The sequence below is a fragment of the Perissodus microlepis genome, chromosome 11 (genome assembly GCF_051167445.1).
Source record: "Perissodus microlepis isolate ML-2025 ecotype Zambia chromosome 11, ASM5116744v1, whole genome shotgun sequence".
NCBI classification, from domain to species: Eukaryota; Metazoa; Chordata; class Actinopteri; order Cichliformes; family Cichlidae; genus Perissodus; species Perissodus microlepis.
Genome location: NC_140471.1, coordinates 30,496,462 through 30,519,342, shown reverse-complemented (window position 1 = coordinate 30,519,342; position 22,881 = coordinate 30,496,462). Strand labels below are relative to the sequence as shown.

The following is a 22,881-nucleotide window of genomic DNA, read 5'->3' as shown; positions in this document are numbered from 1 at the left end:
ATACTTTCAGAATAAAAAATTTAAAAAGACCAAAAAAGTACTGTTTTTGATAACGTTTGAACGAAAAAACAACCAAAGATCAATGAGTAACTGCTGAATCATTATGTAATGTAGGTAGTTTTAGCAGTTCCTCATCAGAGCTACCGTAGCACTCAGAGGATTCAAAAAAGCACCAGTGGGGTTCCGTGTGCTGGTTATTTATGTTGCATAAATCAGTATTATGTTGAGCTGGAACTGAGAAACTGACATGAAGCAGTGTCTTCAGATGAAAGTCTTTTGACCCCAGTGTCTCCCCCTCTGTCCCTGTCTTCTCCCGTGTGCGTACATGAAGACTTTACCCATCTACCTCAACTGTGTGAGATGTTGTGTGGCAAAAATGTTCCTTAACCAAAGAATCCATTCTGTCAGGGTGTCTGTCTATCTATCTATCTATCTTGTCTGTTCATCCGTCTCTTCTTCTTCATGCCTTTTACTTCTTCAAACCAAATGTGCTGGAATCAATCTGTGAAGGGGCTGAAGGAACCCCCTGTCCAGCCAAAGCTCAAGTCGAGTATGCTAGTGTCCCATTGATCCATGTTCTGTATATAAATAAAATCATTCTCAAGACCAAAAAAGAAGGAGGTGACAATCCAAGCAAGGAGGATCTTGCTGTAATCAACGTTGTCTGTTCCTTGTTTTCCAAAAGCTAGAATTATGCGAATTGCTGTAATAGAAAAAAAAAAACCCAAATCAAGCACTCATCCTAACATAAAAAAAGATCAGAGGAGACAGAAGCTATTTTTCCACATTTGTAAGCCACCCCTCCCACCTGTTTTTTTTTTTTTTCAAAATGTTTAGTGTAGTTGAAATACTGTTCAATCCCACTGTTGTAAGTAGGAATTAATAAGATCCATACAAAAAGCTTTAAACGGGAAAGAGCTGAGGGAAATATCTGACTGAGTCTGACTTTCCCCAGCTTGGACTCGACCCACCATGCTTTATTGTGCCATTCTTGTCCATGTGTTAGACTTACTAATGAATGTGGCTAACCAACCAAAGGCTTTAAAAAAAGATATACAAAACTTTAAACGTCAATCATGGTGGGACATTTTGTATCAACAACTAAAGAAAATCCCTTTGAATACCTCATGTGAAAATTGTTTGTTGTGATGTTGCACTAAAAAAAATAAAAATGACTCATTTGTAACCCAACACTGCAGTCTGTTGGCTTTATTCTGACCTTGTTCAAGGTGTTAGCAGGAAAGATATCTGGGTTTTAAAGGCCAACACCAATAGCTGCTCTGAAATCTGATTTATTTTTTATTTTGTCCAAAAACAAGAAAATGGCCTGCATTTAAATGGTAAATGGCCTGCATTTGTATAGCGCTTTTCTAGTCCTTAAGGACCCCAAAGCGCTTTACACTACATTCAGTCATTCACCCATTCACACACACATTCACACACTGGCGATAGCAAGCTACATTGTAGCCACAGCTGCCCTGGGGCGCACTGACAGAGGCGAGGCTGCCGGACACAGGCGCCACCGGGCCCTCTGACCACCACCAGTAGGCAAACATGGGGTTAGTATCTTGCCCAAGGATATTTGGCATGCAGCCAGGAGGCAGCCTGGGATCGAACCACCGACCTTCTGATTAGTGGCTGACCTGCTCTGCCACCTGAGCTACAGCCAAGAAAACGCACTTACGAAACCAAGGCTTCCTTTTAAACGTCCTTTTTGTTTAACGAAAATGCTGTATAACATGCACAATTCAGTACCTGATCAGTTAAAACCCTCAACATCCCAGGCATGTTTACATAAATACATATCCCCCTTTTGTCAGGTCTGTGATGGCAGACTGTGTGGGGAGAAGAGAGTGTGGACCCAAATGCAGACTAAAGGCACGGTACTGGACTGCAGTCAAAAATGAAAGTGAGCTTTTTATTTTTGACTGCACAAAATACAACCAAAGCAAAAGGGAGACTAAGATTAAACCAATGAAAACTAAACTGTGAAAAACAACTAAACACAAGATACCTGGAACAAGAAAACCTGAGACTTGAAACATGACGGATGATGAACATGACAAGGATCTGAAGAGGGACAAAGGGACAAACTCACACAATAAAGACACACAAAGGCAGACGAAACAGAACTAACTAAAAGTAATTAAGAACCAGAAATCTAAATGATTAAACCAGGAAACTAAGTAATACCAGAAAAGGACTAAGAAACATAAATCACTACCATCATAAGAAAACAAGGCCAGAAGTCCAAATACATAAACGCAGTAACAGACACAGCACCATGACACCCTTAAATTTAAATATTATAATTCCGTGTTCATTATTTTGTGAATAAGGAACCAGATTTTTGGAAAATGTTTTATTTTTACATTGAGTCTGATTGCATAATATAAGTGTCAACAACAAAGCAGCAGTACATGTTATGTTGTGAATTTAATCTTAATCTCACTCATGTCATAAAATATACAGTAGTCCAGCGCTAAACATGCAGTAAATTCACAACTTTTTACCACAGATATAGAAAGATTTTAATTAAACCTTGTAGCCTTGAACAGATGTCTATACTTCTGGTAACCCCCTGATTTAGTAGTTAACGCTAACCAAAGTAAACATTGGGGGATAAATATTTTTCTTTAACTTGTGAAAAATCAAATCTTTTAAAGCAATTGCTGAACCTTACCTTTCAAGGAGAAAAGTAGTTTGAACTTTGATAAGCGGGTATACCAAAAAACTTTTTGTTCTTATACAAGCACTCACACACAGAGATACACACATTAGCATGTCCACAATGTCGCACGCCAAAGAAAGTCAGTGATTCCTCCTCAAGATATAATTCTTCAAGAGAAGCACCAAAAAGTGTTAGTTTGAAGCTGTAGTTTTTGAAGACTTAATAAAACAAGTCATAAATGATATATTCATTTATATTCATTTTGCAAGAGATTCATTTCAGTTCCCTCTGCAGTTACATGACGGGGTAGCAGGCATCCAGAGCAATGCCACACTGATCATTCTGGTTGCGTGCCATCCGGATGTATCCCTGATCTCCGAAGGAAGTTCCCCAGCTGGAGAGTACAAAATAAATAAATAAAATCTTCTGAGATAATGAATTATCAGCTAAATGTAATTAAATGTTTTAAAACTTCACATTTTGTTATTGATGTATTAAGTCATTCTTATCTTGTTTTTTTGATGTTTTTATTAAAAAAGAAAACAAAAGAAGATAAAACCAGGTCCAGTGGATGATTAAATGCTTGTTCATATGAATTCTAAAAATGAACTGACTTCAGCAGCTGGTACATTTGTTTTTTCATCTTTGAATAAACATTAACAAAACTGTCTTTCTTCCTACTTTTACATCTAACTTAGTATAGTTTATGTTTAAGTATTAACAAAGGACAGGGATGTCATATGAATGGATGTGTCCATTAGTCGAACCTCAGATACAGGAGGAACAATGCATTTTTTGTCCTGGTCGTGGAACACTTGACTCTTGGTCTGCAAAGTCCAATAAGTTGGATTTGTTCCTGGTGGGTGATGGGCTTCGCCAGGGCAGCCCTTAGTCACCTATTCTGTTCATAATTTTTATGGACAGAATTCCTAGGCGTACCCAAGTGGCAGAGGGCTTTCACTTGGGTGGTCTCAGAATGTCATCTCTGCTTTTCGCAGATGATGTGGTTCTGTTGGCTTCATCGGGTGATGGCCTCCAGCTCGCCTTGGAACGGTTCGCAGCTGAGTGTGAAGCTTTGGGAATGAGAATCAGCACCTCCAAATCTGAGGCAATGGTCCTCAGCCAGGAAAAGGGTGGAGTGCCCACTCCGGGTCAGGGACAAGTTTTTGCCCCAAGTGGAGGAGTTCAAGTACTTGTTCACGACTGATGGGAAAAGGGAGTGGGAGATCGACAGATGGATTGGTGCTGCGGCTGAGTGATGCGGACGCTGTATCGGTCTGTTGTGGTAAAGAGAGAGTTGAGTGTAAAAGCAAAGCTCTCAATTTGCCGGTCAGTCTACGTCCCTACCCTCACCTATGGTCACTAGATGTGGGCAGTGACCGAAAGAACGAGATACAAGAGGCAGAAATGGGCTGCCTCCGAAGGGTGGCTAGCCTCCCTCTTATAGGGTGAGAAGTTCAGCCATCCGGGAGGGGCTCAGAGTAGAGCCGCTGCTCCTCCACAACAAAAGGAGCCAGTTGAGGTGGTTCGGGCATCTGACAAGGACGCTACCTGGGTGCCCCCCTGGGTGAGGTGTTCGGGGCATGTCCCACTGGGAGGAGGCCCTGGGGCAGACACAGGACACTCTGGAGAGATTATATCTCTCGGCTGGCCTGGGAATACCTTGGTATTTCCCAGACAAGCTTCTCCGCTTAGGCTCCTGCCCCCATGACCCGCGAAAGAAGAAGATGGATGGTTGTCCAAACATTTGACAGCTATACTATTTTGAAATTGATTTTTTCTTGCATTACATAATTATAAAATGTAATTAAACTGAACTTTAATTTAGTTTAATGACTTCGTCCAATTGCCACACTGTTGACAAAAAATTACATTTTTTAAAACGATTTTTTTTATCACTTTAAGATTACCACTAGTCCTGTCAGGAAAAACTGAACGCCTGAACAGAATGTAACAATCAGTTTTTGCGTGTTGATGATATGTACTTTTTTAAAAACCCTGACTTCTCTCTTTCACTTCTTATTTGTCTTCTAGAGTCCTCCAGAATGCACCACATTAGTGAACAAATGGTGGAAGACAATAGAGCCCTGTCCATGAAATCACTTTGTATATAAAAGCCAGATTCAAGAGAAATCAGTGAAAATGTCTCACCTGTTCTTTACAAGCCAGTAGTCTTGTCCATTCAGAGTGCCGTAGCCCACAGCTAACACAGCGTGATTCACATTCTGAGTGCATGATGGGTCATTATACACTCCTGAAATGATAAGAAGAAATGATCAATCTGATTAAAATTTTCTAAGCAGCCATAAATAATAATTTCCAGGAAAACCGAACTCAAATTTGTCTTCTAAAAAACGAAATAAACTCCTTCATCCTCCAAACATTTTAAAACAGTTTTTCCATTTACTTTGCATCTGATGAGGTGTATCTTACCACTTCTATAGAAACTAAATCTGGGCCGCCTAGCATCAATTCCCACTGAAATGGGTCCAATGGTAGCAAGACCCTGCTTCAGAGCGTTCTCGTCCCCTTCAGGCAGACACTGGTAACTGGAGCAGTTGGCAGCACGGGTTGCTGGGTTGTAGTGGCACTGATCATCCTGAAGTTAAAGAAAAAAATGTTAAAGGATCTGATGCAGTCAGGAAAGAACTTCATATACATTAAAAAAATCTAAAAAGATTCTTGTTTTACAACATACAGGGCTGCCCTAAGGCAGAATTGGAGAATTGGGAGGGGCACCAACGAAATTAAAAATATAAGTTTCACTCCCATTCATTAACTAGGTTTTTGAACTCTGTTAAAATCACTCCTTTAGTCTTGTAGGCTCTCCGTTGATTGGACTGCATCTTACTTCTCAAAGGAATAAGTCAGTGGTGTCATAATTTGCACTTCAGGACAAAAATAAACCTAAAGACTGTTGCAAACTACATAGATATTGTCATAATTTCCATGCTTGATATTTTTGGTCAGGATAGTCACTGAGTATTTCACATTACAAAGTTCTTGTTTTGTTTTTGTTTTTTCATTTTTTTACATTTTCATTTGGTTAAATTAAAAACATCGCCACCCCCGCGAGGCTGGAACAGTCTGTTGAAACGTCTCAGAACTGGCCTCCTCCACACAAACAACAGCGAACTACATAAAGCCTGGAGGACAAACATGTTGTCCGCTCCGATTAATTTATTGTTGCTCCAAAGAGACGTTAACAGCTGACCACAGACAAGTGTGAGTGTTGCTGTCTACAGCCTGAAGGATCGGACTCAACTTCTTGCTGGTGTTTATACACCCACCTAGGTGTCTCATACAGGATTTTGTAAAGCTTGTGTTTAGAGTCCTATGTTTAAATTTTTGTAAAAGTTTTGTAAAAGTTGGCTTGTTGGAACAGAATATACTGATTTCAAATGATTTAAACTCTGTTATTAATTGAATATAATATAAAGACGGTATAAACTAGGATTATATTAGGATTTTATTAAAAACATAACATTTCTTAATTAAAAGTTACAAATTGTTTTTATTTCTACACACACATTTTAAACTAAGACATGTTTTTCTTTATATAATCATAATATAATCCTAGTTTATGTTTATCTTTATGAGCAAAAAATAACTTTGCTACTGTCTACTCCATTTTTGTTGTAAATAATGAATTTTGATATTTGGCCTTCTGTTAACGAAGAAGGAGGTACACTTTATTAATCCCATTGGAAATTAGTCCACTGCATTTAATCATTCACTCAGTGAAGCAACCACCAATACAGTGTCTGGGGAGCGGTGTGTAGAGATGCTGAGGAAGGTAACTTTCTTAGGGGTACTTGCTTCTCATATGTTTAATATTTGTACCTTCCCTACTAACCTGGAGATGGCTGATTAATGAAAGGAGGGTGACAGGGATTGTGATGAATTACTATTTTAACTGAGATTGTGTTTTTGCCTTGGAATTATCACTTAAATAAGTGCTGAATGTTCTTTTAGCACAGAAGTGTGCACATAAGGTCACACATGCATGTATGTTTACTTACACGTCCTGTATATGGGTATGAAGCATCAGAGTCGATTCCGTGGTTGTCGATGACATATTGGAAAGCTCGGTCTATGTAGCCTCCGTTGCAGCCTTCGTTACCATATCTGCCAGAACAATCCACCAGGTTTTGGGGACTGAGATCCACCAGCTTTCCTGTTGTCTTGGCTAACTGACCTTCCAGGGCCCCTGCAACACTGAAGGCCCAGCAAGATCCACAAGCACCCTGAATAAAAAAAACAAAAAAAAACAAACAACTAATGTCATGCTTATATTCTTAAGTCTTCCTCTAAATGTCCACTTTAAGAGCACAGAAGCACTTTTTATAACTCCAATTCCAAAAATATTGGACTGCTGTGTAAAATGTAAATACAAACAGAATGCAATGATTTTCAAATCCAATATTTCATTTATAGTAGAACATAAAAACTATTTCATATTATTTCATGTCAGATATTAGCTCATTCTGCATTTCACGGTAGCAAACGTTGTCTCAAAAAATTTAGGCCACCGACAACCAAAGGCTGGGAAGGCTACAATGAAACAGCTGGAAGAACACTTTGCAAATAATAAGGTTACTGGCAACAGGTCAATAACATGATTGGGCATTAAAAAACATCTTAGAGAGGCAGAGTTTGTCAGAAGTAAAGACTGTCAGGGGTTCACCAATTTTTTTCACCAAAAACTGCTTATATGAACTGTGACATTTTTTTAGAAGAATGTTCCTCAACATAAAATTGTAAAGACTTTGAACATCTCAGTATCCTGTTATCTAACATACATGGTTTATTTTATAATCTTATCATATCATATAAAAAATTAAAAAATATAAATAAATAAAAATGCACTGCTTTAAAACAGTGATGATTGCTATGTTCTAGTGTGAATACAGTACAGGTTTATGAGATTTGCAAATCATTGCGTTCTGTTTTTTTTTTTTTTTTTCAACAGTGTTACACCTTTTTTGGGGTGTAAAACTATGACACAACATAAAAAAATAACAAACAAAAAAACCCCAGAGAACTTTCAGGGTTTAGTAAACGAGAGGCGGTGATCTTCTTCGTAGTAGTAAAAGTGGATATGGTGAAATTCTTCTCGTGCAAACATGAACTGATTCTTCTCAGCAGCACTAATACACAAACCCTGATTTAAATGACCTCTTTTTTTTTACCTGCATCTTGACACTGGTGACATAACCCTTCTCTCTCCAGTCCACAGTGTCTGGTATGCCAGAGCCTGATGCCCCTGCAAAGGGAGATGGCGCCCTCTGGATGCCAGTGGGAGGTTTGAGAGTCGCAAAAAACTGCAGGATCTCTTCTTCTGTCTATGAGGAAGAACACAAATTATGGAATGAGACACAAATATCTGTTACAATCAGCCTTTTCTATCTGAATGCAGAAATTCCAGTTCATTTAATGGATGTAGGATTATTTTGACAGTTTTTTGATGTTGCTTTCAATTAAATAATAAAAAACACTTGACATTTTTAATTCATGAAAATGCTATATTATTATTCAAGTTTTTGTTGATTTTTGCTACAATCATTTTATATATTCCCAAAGACTGGGAACATTTTAAAATATTTTTTTCCCTCAAACTAATCATAAGTATTAATTATTTGTTGATTGTGGATAACCTCTCCAGGACAATAAGAGCCTTTTTAATATTGACGGAATGGAGACAGCAGTCAAAAAAGAGAACAGTTTCAGTTTGCTGCTCCTGCTGTTGCACGAGATCATATGTAAACAAATAACTACCATTTCAGATTTTCATGAGCACATATTGAAAAAATGCCCTGATAACACTCTTGACAGTATGCAAAGTAAAACCAATGTGTTAAAAAAGGTAAACATGTTTCACTGTCCACTTTATATACAGTAATCTGTGTCTGTCCTTTTCAAATCTGATTCCTCTCAGGAATCAGATTTGTTTCTTTTGGTATAGATGAAGTCAATAAATAAACAGAATGGACTCAGTTCTGTCTGAATGCTCAAAAACATTCTCCAACATAGACTAAGGTGAAGCAGGTCACTGACCAGACAACGGTTGAGTTTCCAGTATGCAGTCTGAGTGCTTTGGTTATTCATTAAGTTAGCTCAGGAATATACTGTAGGGTCTTGACTGGAGAATAGATCCTAGTCAGCCTGATGATTATTTGAGCTAAGAGGAGAAATCATCTCATTACTCCAGTCAAGTCTCAAAGACCAGAACCAAAACTCTGCAGCTAATCAGGAAAGAAAGGTTAGAAGAGCCAAAGGGCTAAAGGTAAAGCTTGGTGCTTTACCAGTTAATGTTGCTGATTTACATTCTGCAGAAAGTTAAAGCAAAGGTACCATAATTTATTTTTTGAATATTTGATAGTGTTTTTAAACTCAGTTTAAGTGTTACTACAGCATATTGAAATGTTATGAATGCTAACTGAATAAATTAAGACACCTGAGATAAAATTAGCAATGTGAAACTATACATTTGTGCCCCAACATATGTTTAATATTAGCCTGCTTGACTTGTATTTGTTTTTGTTAGAGGTCTCTAACCTGCATCAATTGATAAAGCACCCAAAAGACACTAAATACAAAATATGAAGACACTGAAACATGAAAACTGACACAGAACATAAAGACAGAGAAAGGGGAACTCAGAAACCATCACCATTAATGAATAAAAATTATCATAAATCAAAAACATTAATGAAGCAAGAGAGTGTCTCACCAGGTCTCCCATGTGATTCATGCCCAGTTCATAGGTGTGAAGTCCCATTGAGGCCTCCAGGTTGTGCACGGTAATCATCTTCAGGTTATTCTCCCACAGCTCCCGGCGGTGAGCATCCTCCACCTCACATAAAGAAAGAGCAGATGAGGTGAAAATGCCATATAAGTTAATTATAACCCTTGTGCAGAGTTTGTACATACAAATATAACACTTTAAAAAAATATTTATTACTACTACTTTTTGTCACATACATCATTTTTGTAGCTCTTCCCATGCGTCTTCTTCCACAGCTCCCAGTGTGCATCCAGTGTGGATTCAAACATGGCTGCTGCCCCGGCACACAGGGAGATGAGCAGCAACAGCAGGCCTGCAAACACACAAACATAGACGATGACACGAGAAGACAGGATGTCACCTGACCTTTGATGAGACTGATGCTCACTAACACACTGAGAAAACAACCTGCCTGGCAGAAAGTTCAGGTTTCCAGTCAGAAACAGACCTTAGTTTCATAAAAACCACACATAAAGACTCTGGCATGACACAGGCCAAAACACTTTCAGTGCTGTTTTACATACTGACAAAAAGAAAACAACAAAAAGATGGAGATAGGCGTTTAGTAACTGTAAAGGGTCAAAAGAGGCCACAATTATTTTTCTAGATACATCCATGGTTATTTTTCCCAAATGAAAAGGCATTTTTTTCCCCACAATTTTACTGTCTCTAATTCTCAGAATGGGGACAAAACACAATTGTAAATATTGGTTTACGTCACTTGTTATCAGATTGCTGGCAATAAATCTAAACCAAACTGATCTAGGTCACCTCTGCGTCTCAGAAACAGGGCATAAACATATCAGCATGTACTAGAATCAACAAAAAGATCTCAAAATACAAAAAGGGAGAGTGTTTGGAAAGTTTTCTTACAATGACTAAGATCAAATATACAAAACTGTAGACATTGAAGTGATTCCACTGAAAACTGCTGTTTGAACTCAGAGTTTAAGCATGTTACCAGGCTGTAATTGGTGCTGATGTTGTCTTCAGGGGTTTTATACCGAGGTGGCTCATTGGCCTCATCTACATAGCAAATAGTGATGTGTCAGTTGCGAACGAAATTGCTCTTTGAGCCGGCTCTTTGAAGTGAACGACGCAAGGCGTGTTTTTTTTTTCTTCTTTCTCTCACCCTCTCTCTCGCACTTTTTTCCGCTTCACTCCGCATGCGAGCCTTGTGCTTGTGCTGGGCAGAGGGGGGAGGGGCGGTAGTTAAACTCGCAGTAGCACAGGAACAGAGCAAGAGGGAAAGAGAGCCAGGGACAACAACGTCACATCAGAAAGGCACAGTGATGGGAATAACGGCGTTACAAGTAACGGCGTTACTTTTTTCAGTAACGAGTAATCTAACTAATTACTATTCCTATCATTACAACGCCGTTAGAGTTACTAACAAGAAAATGCGGTCCGTTACTATTTTTCAACAAACAGACGGTTGAAGCTGTGTTCAGGTTACCGCATCTTATATCAGTTGCACGGGAGTAGCTGTAAGTAATCTGGACGCTACAGCTTTAAGCAGCTGCGCGCCGACGGTAATCACAATCACTGTCTAGCACAACACCTGGAGCTAAGGGGGCAAAACAATCGCATGAGTGCTGCTGTTTGACTGAGGAAGAATAAAGTAGTCGTGGTAAGCCAATCACACGGCCACTTAAAGACAAAGCAACAAGGTGATATATACCAGTTTTTAAATTGTGTTGATAGGCCACGTAAAACCAGAGTCATGATAAACTATATATACGCGTGTTTTTTCCTCAATAGTTTCGTCACGTTTACTGTCTAAGGACAGCGCCAGCAACAAGCACTCTCTGCTTATGAGCAAAAAATAAAAAAACAAAACAAAAAATAGGGGAAGTTTTAGGAGTGACACGGAGAGAGAGAGAGAGAGAGGGAGTTTTGAGATGTGAGAGATTTGTGACGTTTAGTGTGTTTGGGGTGTGTAGTTAATGTGTTGTCTTGTGTAGTTAGTGTGTAGTGTTGTGGATAGTTTTGTGTTGTGTGTCAGAACAATGAGGCGACTGCTGTCTCCAGGTAGACAAAGGAGTGATACACCTGCTGCTGTCAGACCTGCAGGTATCAGGCTGTGATGTTCTCCTTTATAGTGGACAGAAACAATTTTTTGGAGTGGCACAAATAATTTGTGTGGCATCTTATTGAATGCAGAACAGCTGATTGTTCTGTAAATAGTTTGAAATTGTTATTTAAAATCAAGGTAAAAGGTAAATGGATGCAAATAACTTTGTTGTTTGCAAAACTTGTGCATATGATTTTAAAATTGACAATTTATATTTGCATTTAATGTTATGAAATATGATTCGTTAAACATGTTTGTGGTTGTTTCAGTAAAAAATATAACTTTTTCTACTCTGATTTTATGTTTTTTGTCTGATTTTAGATCAATTGTGTTAATACAATATGTCAAAATGAAAACATAACTGTAAATTCAGACATGTGAGGTTGTCCTGAAAAGGATGATACCAAACAAGGCAAAGTAAATAGTTTTTAAAGGTAAAATGTGGAGGGAAAATCAAAAGTAGTTAAAATGGCCAATTATACCCTGGACCCCAGAGGATTAAACGTTTTTTTTTTTTTTTTTTTTTTAAAGTAACGCAGTAGTTACACTCAAGTATTTAATTACTTTTAGAATATTGTAACTCAGTTACTAACTCAGTTACTTTTTTGAAGAAGTAACTAGTAACTATAATTAATTACTTTTTCAAAGTAACTTGCCCAACACTGGAAAGGTATAGTAATCATCCACAATTTTCAGTTGTGGATGATAAAGGATTCAGAAAGTTTATTCATGCAGACCTATATGACAGAGAATGTGGATCTTTTTGTTTTGCATATTTGAATCTAGATTTAATTGTGTTGTAGTTTGCAGTGTTTTGTGTTGTTTCACTTTAAAGCTGAAAGTTTAAATAGTTAAAAGTTGAAATGTAAATAGTTGTTCTTTTGTACTATATGATTTATTTATTACATTTTATGTGGAGTGAATAAATAAAAGTATATTTGCGGTGGCCCCTAGAGACAAAACACGTGCAAACTCCAAAACACAACAGAAGTGCTCCAGGATGCTAGGGGCAGTGTTGAGCTTTTGTTACCTAGTAGCTACACATGCCAAGAAGTACCAAGGACTGGATTTGGTGTGTGGTAGTAACAGGTAAATGAACATTTGTTTTTAAATTATTTGAATATATATGAGTGCTTGTGTATAAATACACAAACAATACACATATGCTTTCAATTGTGTAATTTAAGTGATCTAGGTATCTCTGTTTTGGAAGTTCAGTTAACGCTAGAAATGTGTTTTGGAGTTTGTAAATGCTTCAGAGTTTTTACGTGCTTTTTGGAGTTTGTACAAGCTTTGTCTCTAGGGGCCACCATATATATTTATATGTAAACATATAAATAAATAAAACCACTTTTTTTTAACATTAGTAATTTCTTTTGTGCATAATTTTATATTGTTGTTGATAATAAATTAATTAAAGCAACAAAACAACCTGAAGAGTCGGTTGGGAGCTGAAAGAGCCGGGTTTTTTTAGTGAGGCGAGCCGAAAGAGCCCGTTCTCTAAAAAGAGCCGGAATTCTCATCACTAATAGCAAAAGTCACTTTTAAAAAAACTACTTTTTGCACAGATCACTGTGTCTTTAGGGTCTCTGTGTTAAGCGAAGTCTCAAGTATCACTTCCACATATTTAAGGCTGTGCAAAATTTTCAAAATGACTCCACAGTCACAAGACCTGAAGTGAAACTTATGAACAAGAAAAAAGTACAGCTATGAATATGAAGCTCCACCTGTTATACCTGGTACAGTTCTCAACTGGGAAGAGGAACCTCTTCAAACAATACACACAATACCCTCAGTGTATAACCTAAATTTAATATGATATATATAATATTTTTTAACCAGATTTTATAACTCATCAGGCTTCTGATACTAATGTATGCGATTTAAAGCAATTTAAGTAAGCCATCTACTCCGTTTGTACTTGGACTTTTACCCAAAAGTGATTTTGACTGGCTCTTTTTTCCGCTTCGTTTTGTTACGAGTTTCATAAATACAAATACAAAAACGAAGAATTCCGGTTTTATATTACTTACTAAACAAATGTCACAGCGTAGTTGTACAACATGGTGTAATTACATAAGAATATACTAAAAATACACCGAGTGTGTTTGGATATTTTCTTTTTCTACAATTATTTAACATTATAGACACACCTTACTTCACTGTGATGACATTATAACAAGGTTACAGTGTATTTCTATCGTTGAACACACCTGCAGCCTGAACAAAGAAAAGTCTTTGAAAACTACAAAAACGAAAGTAAAAGCAAACTGAAACATCAAGCGTTTTATGGGGCGATGTCCCCCTTTTTGTTTTACCAGCCATTAATATCTCTACTAAAGCTATTAAAGTATTACTGGAAAGTGTTTCACTTGCCTTGATTAGTCGGACTCATCTTTGCTGCGCGGAAACTCAGTCTGACTGCGTTTCTTTGTTGCTTTTATTTAAGAACAAAGTGTCACATGTTCTCTCGCAGTTCTTCCTCTTTCGAAAGTAAAAGCTACACCGTTTTCCTCACAGTGCAGGAAAGGAATAGTTGAACGCATAAGACATGAAACAGAAGGTAAACAAAAAACACTTATTCAGCGGTTTTCCCAAAAATTGAACCACACAATTGCACACTTTCGGAAAGTATGACAAGTACACACACTCAGCATTTTAATGCACATTAAAAGTGTCTTACTTCCCACATTTAGCCTTTTCATTACACCCTATGAGCAATCAAGTTTTTTAGTTTTAATTTATTGTTATTTATCTTTAGTTCAGTGTAGTTGGGTTTATTTCCAGATTAGGGTTTCCTCGTTATTATTATATGTTTTAGTTTAGCTTCTTATTAGACTGAGAGTTGTGTCTCTGTTTTATATTAGTATGGCAGAGGCAAGATTAAAGTTCAGAATAAACACAACAGAAGCACATCGCTTTGTCAAAGAAGGTATCTCACAGTCATGTTTCATATGCCAGAATTCCTTTCTTGAAATTACAAATATTAACCTTGCTATGAGACTATCATGTGTGCAAATGACAGTTTTCTCTGAGGGTTAGAAATATGGAAAACTTGGAGAATGGAAAATGATATTGTGGCAATCCACTTATTAGAATTTTATATTTAATTCACTGAAACTAATCAGAAAGGTCAGGAAGGTCATTAAAAATCTTGGAAGTTAATTCTGCAGTTACAGGAATAAGTGGTTCTGGACAGAAGTGAAGGTCAAAATAAATATTTGAAAGATCATGAGGTCAGTACGTTTTCAGGCAGTCTGCTGTTGGATGAACACAGAAAACTGAAAGAGGAACAAACCAAATCATGCATTTCAGTCATGAACATATAAGTTCAAGCAATGGTTTCATGGCACTACATGCTTTTATAGAGTAATTCAGCACCATATAAATAATAATCATTAATGCAAACTCCTTGTGGTGCCAACTATGGCCGAAAAAATACAAACGTCACTCATTTTCCTACATGAAAATAGTCATGGGGGTTAGTGTTGGAGTGATGGTGTATGTGTTCATTACTTCAGAAAATATAGAAATATTGCACATTTAGTAGAATTATTAAATTATAAATATACATACAACAGCCACTTTATATACCTGTTAAACCACTCATTAAAACAATGACTGATTATCAGCCAGTCCAATGGCAGCCACTCACTGCATTTAGGCACATAGACAGGTCAAGACAACCTGCTGAAGTTCAAAATTTGAAAATATCCATTGATATTATAGGAAGGAAACAGTAACTCAAAAAAAAAAAAAAATCAGTAATTATAACCAAGGTGTGTAGAAATGTCTTCCAAATCTTTGGATGCACAACATGTCAAACCTTGACGCAGCTGTTATGGCCCGTCTAGGGGCGGCCAGACCACAACATAAGGGTGAGCCATCTTCATCAGACCCCAAGTAGCCATATCACATAACTAGTAAAGTTTGATAATGATTTATACAATATATTGATTTGTTAGATTATTTGACACAGACAAGGAGCTGATTATAGCTTTGGGGTGGACCTAACGCCAAAACAACAAACAAAAGGAGCCTATCTCGAGGATTTAACAAACTTACCTAATCAAAAGAATCAAACCAAATGACAGCAACTTGCCTCCCTAACTACGAAAAACAGGAGAAAACCATCATCAAATAAAAAATATTGTTCAGTACGATGGGTCTCAGTTTCTGCTGCCTCATTCAGATGGTCGGGTCAGAATTTGACTTAAACAACATGAAAAAATGGATTCAATCTGCCTTCTATCAACAGTTCAACCAAGTAGTATTGTAATGGTGTGGGAGATGTTTCCACTTTGTACCACTGAGCAAGTGCCACAGCCTTTTAAGTTCTAAAAGCAAAAGGAGATCCAACCAATTATTAAGTGCACCCAATAAGTATTACAGTGAATGTATGAACTGTGTTTCTTCCAGATACTAACCCCAAGTTGCTCTCCGATGCATCCATCGGAGTATGAATGCGTGTGAATGTAGTTAAAATGCACTAAGTATAGAGACAGTGCTTGTGAGAATGGGTGTGATTGGGTGAATGTGGCATGTTGTATACAGCGCTTTGAGTACTACGGGAGAGTAGAAAAGCACTATATAAGAATCAGTCCATTTACCATTTACCATGTGGGCACAAAGAAACCAAATGAAGCCCTGGCTTCCATTACAACAGTGTTTAAAACTGACATGATTTAATTTAATTTGATTTTATTTTTATAGCGCCAAATCACAATAACAGTCGCCTTAAGGTGCTTTATATTGTAAGATAGATCCTACAATAATACATACAGAGAAAAACCCAAAAATCATATGACCCCCTATGAGCAAGCACTTTGGCGACAGTGGGAAGGAAAAACTCCCTTTTAACAGGAAGAAACCTTCAGCAGAACCAGGCTCAGGGAGGGGCAGCCATCTGCTTCAACCGGTTGGGGTGAGAGAAGCAAAGGACATGATTTCAGTGTAAGCTGCCAGTATTATCCAACATGATCTGACAGCAGCTCATTTACAGTTTTATAGAATGTGAGGCTGTTTAGAAAATCTGGAAATGTAACACACAGGGTTTGAGCATATCATATGATTATGGTTTATGATGTTGTGGTGTATCATTGAATTATTGTACAGTTAAATCCTTTCATCTGACTTACTTTGGTGCCTACATGATGTAGAACCATTGAAAAGTATTTTTGAGTGCATATCCTGATCCTTACATAACTTATTCCCATATTTGTTTGTGTTTTTGTGTGATGACATAAAAAAAATTCCAAATGAGGCATTCAAAATCAAAACGAACTGTTTATTCAATTTCATAGAAAACATCTGCTTACAGTGTAATCATTGGAAAAGTGCAGAACAGAACGACAAGTCCTTGTGATCACAAGAGAAAATAGTTTTATAGATTTATAGGAACTCACACTACCAGCAGGAAAGGAGTAGCTCCCATTGCACAGCAATGTTTCCTGTCTTTTTCACACAGAAAGCAAGTAAAAGTAGGGACTGAAACTATCACTGACTACCAGTCAAATACTGTAAAAAGAAAAAGTATGTTGTGCCATGTAGATATGTAGATTTAACTTGCGACTTCAGCATAAAACAAGCCTGTGTTCTGGCTTAGGTTTATTCAACGGCATGCTCAGAGGTTACAATAAACTGTATGTGTTTCTTTGTTAACCAGAGCACAGCAGAGGTCTGCAGGCATGAGATAACTCCAGGGTTTAAAAGTGTTTTTTGGAATCTAAGACTCAGAAACATTTAATGCCTGTTTTCAGTGAACCTGTTCGGTAACTCCAAATTCCATTTCCTGTTAGAAAAGACTGTGTAAACAAACATATCGTACTGTAGTGGTTGCAGATGTGTTGAAATGGACATTTACTCTGAACATTTCCAAGTGTATATTCGTCTTATAGTAGTCTAAGCAAAGCCCGTTCATTTTCCCTAATCTGTTCACACAATGGGGTAGCTAGCGAGGTTGGTGATGCCGCAGAGGTTGCCACGGTTATGTGCCATCAAGATGTATCCCTTGTTGCCCCATTCCTCACCCCAGCTGTGAAGAAAAGACAAAAGATGGACTTGGAAATGACGGAGACAATGAAATATCACCAGGAGTCAAACAGCATTTCATCTTATCATTTTGACAGATGACATGAAAACAACAACTAACCAACACTTAATTTTAGTGGACATTTGAGCCACCTGATGCCATTCAGAAAAGTGACATGTCCCACCTGTTCTTGACAATCCAGTACTTCTTCCCCTTGGTGTTCACTCCATAGCCTACTGCCAGTACGGCATGATTGACGTCATCTTTGTTACAGTTGGGATCATAGTAAACACCTGGGTTCACAACAGAGAAACAAAGAGCTGCATTAGTGAACAGTGCATAAACTATGTACTTCGCACAATTTTTAATGTTGAATATAACCAGAAAGTTGTTGATGTGTTATGTTTAATTGTTTTACTGGCTTTTTCACACCATTATAACTTAATTTTACTGCTGCCTAATTTAAGGTTTATTGCTCAAAATGAAGGTGTGAACTCCATGTTTAGGTGATTTAATTCATACTTAATGAAGAAATCCTGACTAAACAGGCCCTTAAATTCTAGGATTTTATTCCACACACTTTCCTTCCCTTATATGAAGTAGGTGCAGATAACAATTTCATCTGACCAGACATATGAGAAGTTCACTGACCATGCTTGTAGAACTGGAAGCTGCTCTGTTGTGCATCGATGCCCACAGACACTGGACCAACTTTGTAGAGTGCAACAGCCAGCGCGCGCTCATTACCCACTGGGATCTCCTTGTAGCCTTTGCACTGGGCTGCCATGCCTGATGCATTGTAGCGGCAGGTCTGATCCTGCAGGCAAGACAAAGGAGGAGAAAATGCTAAAAGCGTTTGTTGCCGATTTTAAAAGTGTCAATTCTTGATATTAAAGATTTTCTACTGTGTGTCAGTGTAACACTGATGAAGTGCTAATGAATTAATACATGCTAGGTATTAAGTGAAATATTGGGTTATTATTAGTCAAAAGATTTAGGAATTGCTACTGGAACTGATGGGCAGTAACTAATAAATACACAGACACACAACACAAAATGCTTTTGCAGGTACCATGTATTTAACCAAAACCAAAGGAAAATAACAAGGAAAGAAAATGGAAAACTTAAATAAGCACTCCCGCTGCAGCGGTGCAATTAATCAAAAAACCCAATTGGGGTGTATAAAGACAATTAAATAATCCTATACCTTTTATCAAGCAATATAGATTCTCAAATCAACAAAAAATGCTCCCCCATAAATAACCCACATCAACATCAAAAACACTGGTCCACACTGAAAAGGAGAAAGTCCATGAATTTTATCTATGAATTTTATTTATGAAGTGTCCATTAGAGATATCCAAGCGCTATTGTCCATAAACGGGGGAATGGTGTGCATGAATGTGGAAATCAGTGTGATTGGATAATCTTTGATAACTTCCTACCAGACCAGTGGAAGTGGAAGCTTCAATGCAGAACGACTTCTGCTCCTAGCCGTTCATTGGCTGGCCATCCTTTTTTAAACCCAAAAAGGGTCACCTGGCCTGCATCAAATAAACATGGCCAATAAGAAATCACAAGAATATGAAAATATCAGCCAGTTGAGCTAAATACATTAAGTTATTCTTGTTCCTGTGTACAAAATTTATAGATAGATAAATAAATAATTAAATAAACAGTATATTTTATCAATAAGAATTTAACAAAAAATAGTTCAACTGCTATATACAGATTGTATAGCTTCAAAACATTTGTTATCCAACAAATATTAGTCAACTCAAAACAATCCAATTAGCGTCAGCTGCTAGCACCACAACAGTCCACAGTTCAAACTCACCAATTCCGTTCCGTTCCGTTCGGTGTATGACAACACTATGCGGCTCTTGCTCACAGTAGTTGGTGTCTAAGTCACATAAGGTTATAGTGGCTGTTAAAAAAAATGCATTAGAACGGGAAAGCAAGTGTTTGCCAATACGAACCTCTAACAGCTCTGTCAACTGGCTTGCCTCCACGCGTCTGACCGGAGGAAGCCGGGACACGCTTATGAGCAAAAAATTAAAAAACAAAACAAAAAACGCCCTTTTGTGTTGGTGGAAAAATGTACCATGTCGACCAATCAAAAAATGATATGGCAACATGACATTTGGTTGTTTAGGAGAAGTTTTAGGAGTGACGGCGAGAGAGAGAGAGAGAGAGAAAGAGAGAGGAAGACAGCAGAAAAAGAGAGAGTGAGTACATACATATTAAATGCAGAACACCTGATTGCTATATAAATAGTTTGAAATGGTTATAAAAAAAAGAGGGTAAAATGTAAATGGATGCAAATAACTTTGTTGTTTGAAAAGATTTGTGCATATAACTTTAAAATTGACAATTTATATTTGCATTTAAAGTTATGAAATATGATTCAATAAACATGTTTGCGATTGTTAAAAAATATAACTTTTTCTACTGGGATTTTATGTTTTTTGTCTGATTTAGATCAATTTTATGTCAAAATGAAAGCATAACTGTAAATTCAGAAACGTGAGGTTGTGCTGAAAAGGAAGATACCAAACAAGGCAAAGTACATAGTTTTTTAAAGGTTAATTGTAGAGGTAAAATCAAAAGTGGTTAAAAATGGCCAATTATACACTGGAGCCCAGAGGGTTAAACATTTTTTTTTTTAAGTAACGCAATAGTTATTTTTCAAGTAATTAATTACTTTTAGAATCTTGTAACTCAGTTACTAACTCAGTTACTTTTTTGAAGAAGTAACTAGTAACTATAATTAATTACTTTTTCAAAGTAACTTACCCAACACTGATTTTAATCCAATGGTTATTACTGATTAACCGACAATAAAAACTAATTAATAATTGTAGTATAAATTAATAATCAAAATACTTGCTATGCAAGTTTTGGTACCTTGTGACTCTTCTGTCACAAGAGTCACAAGGTACCACTGATTACTGGGTATTATTTATAACAACTAGGTTTTTGTGAAAAGTCTGCAAAGCTTCTTTGTAAGAGTGCCTTCACAGAACAAACTTCTAGCTTATCTTAAGTACTGGAAGATAATTTAAAAAAGAACAAACACCAACTAAAATATAGTTGTTTATTACTTGGAAAAAAAAACTTGCCTGACTGCTTTGGTCCATCTTGCCTTTATGTGTTCAAGCACCCAGTGATATTAAAATATAAGTGCTTAGTTTATAGAGAATGTGGCACTCACTACATGAAATGAACTGAAGAGAAAGGCTCGGATCAATAAGCTACTTCAAGTTTAGTTGTGTGTTTGGCAGAGTGGGTTGCTCACCTGTCCAACATATGGGTAGGCCGCTTCAGAGTCAATACCTCCATTTTCATTCACATACTGGAAGGCATTGGTCATGTAGCCTCCTCCACAGCCGTCGTTCTCTGTAACACAGTCCACCAGGTTCTGAGGACTGAGGTCAACGAGCTGCCCGGTCTGCTTGGCCAACTGCCCCTCAAGGGCCCCGGCAGAGCTAAAGGCCCAGCAGGAGCCACAGGAGCCCTGTCAGGGGTCAAAGAAAGACTGGTGAGTAAGAGGTTTAGTTTGATATGTACATACCACTGTGACTGGACTGTTGCTGACAACAGTAAGAGGAAACTAAGCCGACATGGAAGCTATAATCAGCAGAAATGTAAGAAACCCAAACCAGACCAGAGTTGGTAGGAAACAGGAATAAATGTGCACATTGTAAGGAAATAAATACCAAGCTGTTGTGATAGGCATTATTGTTTAAGCAAACCAATGTGGGGAGCCTGTTTTTTTCATCAAGATTTATCATATTAAAGAGAATCAAGTTAAACAGATTAAATCAACATCACAGTAAATGCTGTGTCTTCTCCTGTCTGTCCACTGGGAGGCAGACTGACCGCATTGACAAAGAAAGAAAGCCATTTCTGTTTGCTGATCGAAATTCTGTAACTGCTGTGAATTTGGGTTGTAAATAGAATCAGCTGCTGGGCAGTTTGTGGTGTTCAGTAATGTTGAAACAGTGTTAATGACACACAGTGAGAAATGGTCTTTTTTACAGGTCTGGACTGACACATCCAGCGCTAATGAATCACTGACACCGCCATCGTGTTTGGCTTTCACCCAGGAAATAGGGACTTGCTGTAATATAGATGAACGTTTATGTTCAATTTAAATTAAAAGGTTATTCTTGTTAACATGTGTTGGGTGTAACTAATCCCTTCCCCATATGTTATGAACAACCTCCCTGGAGGAGTGCATGATGTAATAAACTAGATTAATGCTTATAGCTCTGAAACACTTACATGTCCACATACATTTGGTTTTAAAGTGCGTCTCATTCCCTAATCAGACGAACATTTATTAGCTTATTATTTTCTTTTTTTGGCTTTCATTTTGAAATGTCTGAGTCTTCACACCTCTAATGCTCTACGTCAGTCTGCTGCTTAGAGATGCCCCAATTAAAAACTTTGTAAATCTGAAATCAGATCGCTGAATGTTGTTAGTGGCTTTGAGCTCAGCGATAACAGAAATTTGCCTGAAACGAAGAAAACATCAGAAACAGAATTCAGTCATCATAAAAGGAGCTCAGGATGAAGCAGCAGAGCTGTTAGTAGGCAGAGACTGCAACCAGTCTGCTGCATAATTCATGAACCAAAGGAACCAAAGCAAGAGCTAAAAAAAAAAAAAAAAAAAAAAAATCCTGTTTATGGCTGTGTGTTCAAATACATCCGCCAGGGGGAGGCAACGTAACACACAATCCCTCAAAGAACGTATGTTTTACTAATTTATGTTATCTGGCCTGTAAATGGCCTGTATTTGTATAGCGCTTTACTAGTTCCTAAGGACCCCAAAGCGCTTTACACATTCAGTCATCCACCCATTCACACACACATTCACACACTGGTGATGGCAAGCTACATTGTAGCCACAGCTACAATGTAGCCACTGTTGAAATACATTCATACAAATATATTCACCAATTGCACCAGATGAATGTTGTTTACATAAATGGTTGTTTAATTTTGCTCTTAACAACCAATTACATCTAATAATGAAGGCCTTTGTTACCAAGTCAATTAACCATGAGAACAGCCTGTTACTTTCAGTGTGCATCTGAGCACTAAGTGGGACTGGTTACATCTTTAAATGTTTAAATAAATGCTGCAAAGATTCAAACTTTTTTCCAAGTTTTTCTGAATCCTTTTTTTTTTTAAGTTAACAGTAAAAAAAAATCTTCACAAATTGTGAATTACATTCAGTCTTTTCAATTTTACACAGGTGGTTGGATGTTACACTCTGGAAATGGAAGGAAGATGAGTGTTATTAACCCTCT

At 37.5% G+C, this 22,881-nt stretch overlaps 2 protein-coding genes across 2 annotated transcripts; both read right to left on the bottom strand.

The window, feature by feature from the left end:
- Positions 1 to 667: 667 nt before the first annotated feature.
- LOC146378196 (cathepsin S-like) lies at positions 668 to 14,025 on the bottom strand. Its single transcript, XM_084944064.1, has 8 exons — positions 13,909 to 14,025; positions 9,656 to 9,771; positions 9,405 to 9,527; positions 7,864 to 8,016; positions 6,694 to 6,918; positions 5,105 to 5,270; positions 4,823 to 4,925; positions 668 to 3,065 (listed from the first exon to the last, which is right to left on the bottom strand). The coding sequence occupies exons 1-8, from the start codon at positions 13,925 to 13,927 to the stop codon at positions 2,966 to 2,968; spliced, it is 1,005 nt and encodes a 334-aa protein (XP_084800190.1). The 5' UTR covers positions 13,928 to 14,025; the 3' UTR covers positions 668 to 2,965.
- A 2,851-nt stretch (positions 14,026 to 16,876) lies between these two features.
- Positions 16,877 to 21,251, bottom strand: LOC146378195 (cathepsin K-like). The gene is made up of 4 exons (XM_084944062.1): positions 20,862 to 21,251; positions 18,215 to 18,380; positions 17,748 to 17,856; positions 16,877 to 17,566 (listed from the first exon to the last, which is right to left on the bottom strand). Exons 1-4 carry the CDS (start codon positions 20,934 to 20,936, stop codon positions 17,467 to 17,469), a joined length of 450 nt encoding a protein of 149 aa, XP_084800188.1. The 5' UTR covers positions 20,937 to 21,251; the 3' UTR covers positions 16,877 to 17,466.
- Positions 21,252 to 22,881: the final 1,630 nt, after the last annotated feature.